Source organism: Cryptomeria japonica, chromosome 11 (assembly GCF_030272615.1).
Source record: "Cryptomeria japonica chromosome 11, Sugi_1.0, whole genome shotgun sequence".
In the NCBI taxonomy this organism is placed as follows: domain Eukaryota; kingdom Viridiplantae; phylum Streptophyta; class Pinopsida; order Cupressales; family Cupressaceae; genus Cryptomeria; species Cryptomeria japonica.
In genome coordinates this window covers 6,650,690-6,661,968 of record NC_081415.1, presented here as the reverse complement: position 1 = coordinate 6,661,968, position 11,279 = coordinate 6,650,690, and the positions used below count along the sequence as shown (strand labels likewise).

At 32.8% G+C, this 11,279-nt stretch overlaps 1 protein-coding gene across 1 annotated transcript; it reads left to right on the top strand.

Moving 5' to 3' along the window:
• Positions 1-3,197: 3,197 nt before the first annotated feature.
• LOC131058874 (uncharacterized) lies at positions 3,198-9,590 on the top strand. The gene is made up of 2 exons (XM_057992448.2): positions 3,198-4,979; positions 9,368-9,590. The coding sequence occupies exon 1, from the start codon at positions 3,394-3,396 to the stop codon at positions 4,951-4,953; it is 1,560 nt and encodes a 519-aa protein (XP_057848431.1). The 5' UTR covers positions 3,198-3,393; the 3' UTR covers positions 4,954-4,979; positions 9,368-9,590.
• Positions 9,591-11,279: the final 1,689 nt, after the last annotated feature.

Sequence of the window (11,279 nt, the reverse complement as noted above, 5' to 3'; positions counted from 1 at the left end):
TTATTTGTGGTCTCATATTACAAAATTGGAGGACACGCCTAAGGGGTTTCTCTCCTCCTTAATGATAATTTCAACATAATTACTATCTCATCTTTTTTATCTTTGGATATTATTGTTAATGAGTTTTCACATTCATTAACTCAATCATTTGATTTTGAATCTTCATTGATTGGGATAGCTCCTAATTTTTTTGTGGCATATTTAATCTTGAAGATACATGATTATTTTTAATTGACACCCATCTCGAGACTTCATTCCTCATCAATTTGTTTAGAGATGGATTTGCTTCCAAATCAAAAATTGGACTTGTTTCTTCCCAAAGGAATTTTTTTTTTTCATTATTGGCATAGAAGCTACTTCATTATGGGGAGATATTGGATCTCTTTTTCCTTCTTATGGGAGGGAGGGGGAAGAGATGGGTAGAGGGGAGAGGGTATTAATTATATATTTGTGATGAGTGTAGTCCTTATGGATCTTCAGTAATCCATTCATCACTCATCCATCACTTGTATACATTTGTTTATATCTTTTCTCTCTTTTAGAGAGAGATTTTTTCTCTTCTGGTTTTTCTCTTTTTCTCCATTTGTGAGAGATTGCATTTGGACCCATAATTATTATCATGTGTGTTTGTTTGCATTCTCCATAAGTTGAACTTAAGAGGGGGTGTTGGTGTGAACATTGGTGTTTCCTAACTAGTTTTCTCTTTGTAGTGTGATTATATAAGAAGTTATATACATTAAATTGATGTCAACTTATGAGTAACATTTATTTTCAAATAAACCCATATACATTGGTAGGGGTACACAATTTTTTTCTTTTTCAGTTTTGTAATTGTACACATAATGTAGATGTACTAAATAGACATTAGTATTTTAATTTTGTGAACCTCATTTTTAAATATTGTCATTAAGTCCATGATAGTGAATCCTTGATTTAATTTAATCATTCTTGAGAACTCTAATTTTTAATGAATTAAATTTGAGTAAATTCATTTAAAAATATTTATACATATTAAATTAGTAGAATTAATTTAACATAAAAATTAAATAAATTTTCATTAAGAAAAAAACTATTTCTAATATACAAACTTTAACAACTAATTAAAAAATACTCATAACAATAGAATTGAGAAAGGGCAAGTAATAATAAAAGAAGGTAACACATTTTTAAAAAATTATTATTTTGCACACCTTATAACAATTATCCTATTCATTAATTATTAGGTCGATAAGGTTTATTTATTCTTAGACAATCTATTACAACTTTGCTTCATATACTAATCAAAATTCATTGCCTTTTTTTTAGGGTCATGTATTGTTCTTGGGTCCATAGACTACTTTGACATCAAATATATTATTAAAATCTTTCATTCATCTATACATAAGATTCTACAATATAATTATAGTATTCTAATATTGTTAAAATTCAAAAAACTACATTTTATTAAAATTCTTTTTTTTTCACTAGACTCAATGACAATAAGAATAGGCCATCAAATTTACTCAACTTAGCAATGCAGTACCTAAACATTTCTAATTTTAACGTCCCAATTTTAATAATCTGCCTCCACAATGCTATTAAAACCCAAAAAATATGACAAAAAACTATGATTTTATAAAAATTTGAATTTTTTAAATGTACCATTTTATGTGGAGGATAGTGAGAGCTAATAGGTCCTTTTATTATTATCCAAATGTAAACAAGGGATAATTAAATGCTAAAAATGTCGTTTACGTTTTGTGGGCACCCAGCTTTCCAAAAACTGAATCTACTGCCCCTCACATTGGATTCCCAAATTTTGATAAGGGACAGGGCCCTCCTTACCATTCTCACCAAACCTTCTCCCGGACTGAATCGCATGTGATTGATGTTTTTGCTCACTGTAAACATTAACGCCAATCCTTACCAAGGAAAAATGTCTCTCAGTTTCCATTTCTATACTAGGGAAATATGAGATTGGGAATTGTAGGTACTGAAGAATCAATGCAAAAGAATTTATGGATGTTTATTGATTCATTCATACTTCGCTCTTCAAAAGTTATCTGTGAAGCTTTCTCGCGATACTTGGAATTGAAGTTAAAGGCAGGAATAATTGAGGACACAAAATTCAGGCTAGAGTGATGGCCATTTTCAGTTAAGCTTCAAGATGATCTTACAAGTCAGCTATACCTTTTATATACAGTTGATGTCTCATTTTTACAGTAATTTTCGTTTAGAAAGAGTAACAATTTCAGAGATGGGTAGGATATGTATGTACATAATTCCTGTATTCTTACCAAAATTAAACGAAGGGAACCTGAACTCTTTATGTTGCAGACAGAAAATAAAAAATAGAATCTTGTTGCTTCTTTTGAGTGCTGTATAAATCTACACTTTAGTAGTTTTTACTTTTAGTTTGTAAAACCCAATTTTTTTAGAGGTTGTGTCAGAGAAGCTAGATGATAACCAATAAAATAGGTATACATCGGAAATGGTGAAAGAAAAGTCCAATATCCATACAGAATTGCAACTCTAAAACAATATATTAAAGAAAAAGAATTGTACTGTCCATCAGGTTAAAAAAATATATGGGACAGACTCAAATCGATTTTTATAATTTCATCTTTTTAATTAATGTGATGATGAGTGCTCTTAACTTTTCAATGATCTTTTTATTAAAAAGTTTATACCAAAACCAGCTGTCAAGATGAAATGGAGGTTATATGATGAAAAATAAGATTTAAGGGCTATGTCTATAGATGAAATGCAGTAGCATTGGGATGGGTGACTTTGAGGTTCAATGGGAATGGGATGGGTGACTTTGAGGTCCAATGTTTCACTTTTGTGAATCATTCATTCTCATGAGAGATGGATTCTGGATTCTTGTAAACCACTACTTCTAAAACATAAATCAATGAATTTGACTTGAAAAATTATAGCAATATCTTAATTATTGAAGTGTTATAAAAACAAAGCTCTCTTCTAAAAAATAGAAAATTATAATATTTTTTGAATTCCACCACCAGCCGCCTAGTCTTCGGTCAATACAAGTAAGGAAATAGAAAATTATAATATTTTTGACGTCTACCAGCCGCCTAGTCTTCGGTCAATACAAGTAAGGAAATAGAAAATTATAATATTTTTGACGTCTACCAGCCGCCTAGTCTTCGGTCAATACAAGTAAGGAAATAGAAAATTATAATATTTTTGACGTCCACCAGCCGCCAGTTTTCGGTCAATAAAACTGAGAAAAAACACAGGGGAAGTGCCCTCCTTACCCACTGTAAGGAGAAAATGTCAAAGAACTGTGGAAAGCCAATCAGACACTTTACGTGCCGTGCCGCCTATAAGGTAGTACCCAAACCCTGCCGTTTGAAGTGTTAAGGCTTTTCTGTTCAATATTCAGTGCTAGTCATGGAGTTTCCAGATGTTTACGAGTGGATATGTCTTGCATGTGGATGGAAGGGACGAGGGATTGAATCGAACGAGCTTACCTTTTTTTATGATGGTAAATATTCAGTATCACTTTGCGCCAAGCCTTACGAAGAAAAAATGTCTCTCACTTTCAATTTCCTTGAGGGTAACAATTTCTTAGGGAAATATGAGATTGGGAGATATGATATAGGGAATTGTATGGAAGAATCAATGCAAAACAATTTGCTTCCAGTGCTGTTATGGATGTTTATTGATCCATTCATACTTCGTTCCTCAAAAGTTATCTGTACTGAAGCTTTCTCAAGATTCTTGGACATGTTCCGGGAATTGAAGTTAGAGCCACGCATAATTGAACCCAAAAAGTACAGGCTTGTATTTAACTCTCTAATCTGTGCTGGATGTACTTTTTTCCCAAATCCCATGGACGATGAACTTGTGCTCGAAATTTTGGCACAAACACAACAAAATACTCTGATACTCATGGGCTTGGAGGGAACACACCGTTTCATGGGTTTTTTGGCTTCCACTTTATTTTTGTTTAGCTTCTCATCCTCTAAGTTCCATCGTTCATGGACGCAAAGTATTTTTAAGAGGGAGTCAAGCAATCAGCGATTGTGGATGCAATGGATTTTTGAGAGAGTGTCAAGAATTTCATACAACTCAAGCACTGAGGGATCGTGGATAATTACGTCCTACTCTCCACTCTCCGCCTTGAAGACGGAAGAAAAATATTCGGGCTTCAGGGAAAAAGCACATCTAAAATGGGCCGATGTAGATCGAGATCGTCTACGTTGGGGTTTGAATAACCACCAGCTGCAATGCACTCTTCAATTCGAACCAGTTGTCAATGTCTGCTCCGATTGCATTAAAGTGTCCTTGCATCTGGATAACGTCAGGTGCGACGTGCTTTCTTTGGAAGGAATTTCAGATGAAAGTATACGTGGTTTACCAAAAGAACGACACTTCCCGGCCAAGATCTGTTTGACAATTGGCCCTGAGAATGGATTTAGCGTCCAGGGTGTTTCCTTGAGTGTCTCATCGTCCAACCCTATCACAGACATTGGTAAGGGGTACAACTACGAGGCCGCAGTCCAAACTGATATGGTGGGTCTCAAGGCTTCCAAATCAACTACATCCACAGAGAGGATCAAGAAATGGAACTTCCAGCACTCTGTCTTCAATAATACCAATGCAAAATTAGACTGGACTCTATATGATTCAACCACTGGGAAGCCAGTATTTAAGACTCAACCTCCAAAGATTTCAATTTTCAGCGGCAAATCTGTGAGTTCCTTTGATAAAGCTTTCACTGAGGAAGGAGGAGTAGTCTTTGCCAGGGACGATTATGGAAAGCCAGTAACATGGAAGATCTACAGGAATTTCGAGGGACAAACATTGAAATGGATTGTAAGAGCTTCCATCTGGTTAACCTATTGGCCAAATGCATACGGTATTCACTATTGCGAGACCAAACGCCATGATTTTCGTCAAGTAGTTGATCTAACATTGTCACACTCTTCGTCATCCTCATCCAATTGAATTTTCAGAGTGGTAGCCAATTTCAGGTAAGTTTCAAGAAAGCTTATCACTCTTATATTTCTTGTATATATAGTTAATACCTCATTTTAAAAGTGATTTTTAGTTTTTGAAAGGGTAGTTTGCCCAAAAAAACACAGAAATTTAGTTGTTCAATGATTGTTGTCCACTGTGATGTCTCCAGAAGTTTGTAATACTGCTTCAAGTTTAGATGTTTGGGCTGTATACGTTTGGGCTGTATACGTGTGATAACTCTCCAGAAGTTTGTAATACTGCTTCAAGTTTAGATGTTTGGGCTGTATACGTGTGATAACTCTAAAATAATTTTAGAGATGAGTAGGATATTTATGTACATATAAGTTGTTTTTCTAAGTAAGAAGAATAGGAGATAGGAGTCAGATCGTGTGCACCTTAACTTCACACTTCTCAAAATCATATGTGGACTTTTCAAAAAAAATTGAATTTTGCACAGTAGCTTACTTGCCAAGTTTCCTTCTCAAAAACAAAATTTCAAGTCCATATGGTCAAATTTGATGCCACATCAGCATGCATATTTCTGAAGGTGTCCAAAATGGTCCCAAATTGTCATAAGATTCATAGGTGTGCACTAAGTCATGTATACTTGTGCGCTGATGTGGCATCACATCATTGGCTTTTTTTTTAATTTTAGAGGTTCTTTTTTGGGGATAAGCATTGACATGACATTTTTAGGACACCACTATTGGTCTAAAAGTGTCTATGTACTATGACATGTATTGGTACCCCTCTCTCCTAGGGGAAGAGCACACGTAGCTATCATAGCTAACTTCACGCACCCACAGATTCTAAACGGTACCATTGGATTTTAATTTTTTTTTAGTTGTCTTCATATGCGACTTAACTACTTATAGCTATTGATATAGCTTTTGGGTAGTAACGATGAACATTGTGGAATCAGTTATGCGCACAAAGGTCAAAAAGCACACATTTCAAAGTGTCTCCTGATGCCTAACTAAAGATGTTCCAATAGCCATCAACTCAAAATTGCTAGTACTTGTTGACAAATGTCCGAATAGTGGTGCACAAGTGTTCCAATAGTCGTACACAAATGGGACAAATGTTCCAATAGTTGTGCACAAATGGGCCAATTAATTACAAAAAAAGATCAGCTATTGGTACAAAACAAATTTATTAATGGTGTTTTCACTATGATGGCTATTGGGGGCTCAACATGACAATAAGATGATGGTTATTGGAACTATGTTATCCATTGGTGCTCTTTCCCTACTGCTTTTCTATGTAAGAAAAATATGATGAATTGCTTGACTTACTCTACATACTTTCACTTTAAGCACTATATTTGGAGATGTAGTAATTGTATACAAATTTTCTTGGTCTTGGTTGAAGCCATATCAGCTTCAGATTCCTTCCTTTTCTTTACCTAAACTATTCCCACCAACCATTTGGTGCATTATTTCTTAAAATTTCCTGGTGTTCCATAATGAAAGCATTTCTCCTTCCTTTTATCCTCTCTATTTTTCAAAGATGAGGGCTATGGTCTGTTTTCACTCTTCTTCTTTACCTTATCCTTTTGAAAATAGAGGTATATCAAGCTCATCATTCAAACCTGCGGGCTTCTTTTGATTTTTTCTTCAACTAATTGTTGAATGTCCAAATTAGTTAGAGGTACTACCAACCTGGAATATGGTGTTGGCAAACTCCCATGTGTTGGAGATTGTAATCCAAACTACCAGATGCGAACCTGTCACCTCCGAATCCTCTACATCAGCACTCAATCTACATCATTATTAAATATATGCATCAAAATCAAATCTCTGCATAGATTCGAATGGACTGCACATTAACTACTTAAATTGTTCACAGTCCCATCTGTTGAGCTCCCTCACTTCATGGGTATTCTGAAATGTATTTTATGTTACGTACTACTTCGTAGCTGCTCAGTTCTCTATATATTGTATCGTATGTATTTGTTCTGCACTCTCTTCTGGGAGTCCAGCTTCGTAGAGCTGTTAGAATTAAAGAGTGAAGTATGTATGCAGTTGTTAGTATCTAAGATGTTACAGAATACTAGTCTGTGATTGTAATGGTGATCAGCTCATTGTAATGTTTGATATTTAATATAAAATGTTTGCTTTTGTTTTTCATCTCTCCCTGTTTCCTTCACCATGAAGCATCATCACAATGTCTTCTTATGTGATTACCTACCAACATGCTGCTAGTTAAATTGAGAGAGTTAAACTAGTTTGTGTGGTTTAGTATCTTCTATGATTCTTGCATTTTAATTGCAAAACCTTCTCTGTTTGTTCTTACATCTTTTGATCCATAGAACTTAACTAAGTGTCCCCAACCTCTTCTGTTATTTTTACTCACTCACATGCAAAATCACATCATCACTTAAACTTGAGTTTACAAGAATAAGCCATAAATTCCTTTGTCTCCCACTTAGTGATAAATCTGCATCCTGGATCTAGGCTTAGTCTCATCCTTCAACTATTTTGAGCATATCCTTATGCAGAAAAAGCGTTTACAGTTTCATCTTCCAGAGATTGAATCCAGTACTATCAAATCATTCTAAGATCCTCATAGGATCCTCTACGACAGATGTGGCCATATCTTATCTTACAATTTGATGCTCCCAGGGCAGCTTTTAAAAAGCAGCAACAGCTTTTCTTTAATAACTGGAACACCAAACAGCTTTGAAAACGTATCAGCTTCACAGCTTAAGCACACTCCAAATAGAAGCTCCTTTGGATGCTTCTAGAGTGCCCCTCCTGTTTGCAGCAAACGCAGACCGTAGCCTTTTTGTTTTATGTGACTGTTCAAACACAAATCACAGCTTTCCTTTTCTGGGGGTGTTTTATAAGGCTGCTCAAAATACAAATCGTAGATCTTTTTGAATGTTGGTTTCTTTAGTAGCAGCTCCTTCACGAATCATCCAACAATCTTCATGGTTCAGCGGTACACCCTCACAGTCTCTCTTATGTTACTTCACGCTGCCTGATAAAATGGAACTAAAACTAAATGTCAATGTTCAAAACCCAAAATAGAACTGTACTTTTTTTCACTTTTATCTTACAAACTAAAATAGAATTATTGTAGGAGAGTCCTTAGAAAAGACAATACAATTGCTTTAGATTTCCTCACTCTTCTACAGGTAATCTATTCCCAATAGCAATTACACAATTGTTCTCATAAAATGTCCTTTGCTAAAGAACAAACCCTAAATACATCACCCGTTCCTAAATATATCGCTCCTTAATTAGATCCACTCTTGCCTTAAATCGCCAAAGGTGCATTAGATGCAGTTTAGAAGTAAATCTCAACAATTTTTTATTAAACAAGATCCAAAACGCCCTGAGCTGAAGGTGGGCAAAATAAGATCCCCAACAAGAATATCCGCTGTGGTGGTTTCCGCCCATACAGTTCAAATAGATTTTGTTCTCAGTACATTTTACATTTTCTCGTGTAAAAGGGGAAGATTAACAATTGCTCACTCTTTTCCATTTGCATTATTTTTAAGAATTAACAATATATCTTTTAATTTAGAATTTGTTATAGTTAAATTAAAAGAAACATTTAATATAGATTTACACTTCACATGTTGTAGTAAATAAGACATGATATCTCTATATCACCATTAGTTTTTAAGGAAAAAAACTGTTGCAGATTACTGATTTATGAAAATCATGAATTAGTATGCATGTCACTCCTGTTTATTTCACTATGTATGAACATACTATTTTATGATGCGTCGATCATTAAAACACAAACAGCAGAGAAGTGATATCATGGGTGACTGATGCTTCTGGTTGTATATTTTAAAGATAAACAATGTGTTATGATCTTTGAGGTTGCATATTGTAGGTGAATCTTATGATCCTCAATTGTTCACCTATGGATAGAATATGAAAAATTAGAGTTATTGAATTGTACGAATTTTTTTATCACATGATCAAAGATCAAAGATCAACTCATCAGAAAAAAAAAATACATTATAATTGTCTCAAAAATATAAAACTTTTAACATAATCAACGAATTCTAACAACTTGAAGACTTCCTATGTAAATTCATACTTAACATGCAAAATCTATATTTTGAAATCTTATTTTTAAGATTATACCAAAACCTGCGCATACCATTTTCCTGATGTGAAATGGGAGAAATTAAATATTCCAAACAAAATATACATTCATTCTTTCTATTGTCTAACCAGAAATAGAAGAGTTGTTTATTCTCCCATTTCAACGACGTAAATGTCTGTTTTTATTTTAGGATTCAAGAATGCTTGGTTTGAGGAAAAATACTCTTCAAGTTTTGATGTGCTCTATATATAATTGTTGTGCTCTATATATAATTGATGTGTATTAACGCTCGTTCAATGTACTTTATGAACTATAACTGCACTTTTTTGTCCAGGTTACTTGTACTAGTATCAAATGAGCTTCTAAAGGCGATTCCGGCAGCAGTTTCCAGCTTTTAAGTTAGAGTTTTAAGGGAGATTTTAGCTGCATTTCCAATAGAAGTATAAAATGCTCTTGTATTATTCTAAATTTAATCTGTAAACTTACATCAAATTGTTTGACATCATGTGATAAATGAAGATCCTGATTAATAAACCAAGTAATATTTATTAAACGTATTGAAAGTTTCACTATTACAGAATTTATCTGCATTTTATAATAGATATACATCTTTACTAATAAAATTGTAGTGTGTAGAGGATGAAAATGAGTTCACGTTAGAATATATATATGTATATGTATATGTATAAAAGTTGATTAAGATTTGAATCAGCTACTTGGTATAGCTACTTGGTATATGCACTTATGCACTTATAAGAGTTTATGTAGTTATATCAAATATTTTTCATAATGGTAAACTATTTTCGTCTACTTCTTGTCTTTGGTTCTAAACAATCACAATTTGTTTAAAGTTGAATCTATGAACTATATGATTGATCTTGTGCCATGTGAATGTGACTTGATGCATGAAATTGTCTTGTAATGCATATGATCAGTCTAGTTGTTTGTGGACTACTAAAATGGATATTTCCCAAATTCTAAGGTCTACTAGCGCATGAAGATCAATAATATTAAAAAATTACATTTGAAAGATCACCATATCACAAGAGCATGTTTTTCCAAGTCAACCCTTTTGATTAGATTGACTTTACCATTGTGGATGAATATCAAAGACACCACACTCAAATATGCAAGTATTCTTGATAATTTTTGATGTAGATTATTGTTCCTTTCTATCCAACAAGTTGAAATATTTCTAGCATGATTTTAATTTATGTTCTTGATTTTCTCATATGAATCAATTGTACAATGAGTGCCTTCAAATATGGTGATCTGGTAAATAAATCACACAAACATTTACCAAATTGACTCATAGAATGAGCTTAATTCCAACTCTATGAAATTAATCTAGCATAGAGAGGCATAAGTTAAAATGTGCAAAATGAATATTTAGATGCGTGCAAAAATAGGCATAATGAGTGACTTTTAATGTAAAATTTATAAGAGTAAATATAAAAAAGGTTGAATTGAGATTTAAAGTGTAGAAATATGTGTGAATGGAGGTGGACATAAGATAAGTGCGAAAAAGGATGAAATGATATTGAATCTGTGGAAGTATTGCAAGTAGAGATGGATTAAGGATTAAGAAGCGAATAACATTTTAGTGTAAAATTTTATTGCTATAACTTAAACAAGAAAACCATTAAAAAATTAAAGATAATGTGAATTAGTGATTTTTAAAGATTTTTGTGTACATTGTAAATAGATAAATTTTAAATTAAAGAATATTATCTTGTTTTTCAAACATTTTTAACATTTTTTTATACTTTATAATAAATGAGTGACATTTATTTCATAATGCATTTATTAGAAATAAAATAAATTTATAATTTATTAAAAATAAATCACTAACATTGACATCTAGTGTGTGCATATGTTTTAATTATTTATTACTATAAATTTTTATTATTATTTAGATTAATTAAAATTTAAAATAATTTGATTCAAAAAAGAGACATTTTTTAATTTATTCAAATTTTTTTTTTTTTTTTCATTAAAACAAGGACATGAATATGTATGGGCATACATAGTTTTAAGTTTTTTTTGTTTTTTTATTTTTGCATATGCATCAAATAGGCATCTTTATGTTTGGTAAAAAACCAATATTTACTGGAAATAGAAATCAAAAAATAAATATAACAATCTAATCAAATATATTTCAAATCATGATTTTCAAAAATCTTATTAAAAAGTCCAAGGGGTTGAGCTTAGTTGGTTAAAACATTGAGTTCTTAATGTGGAGACCC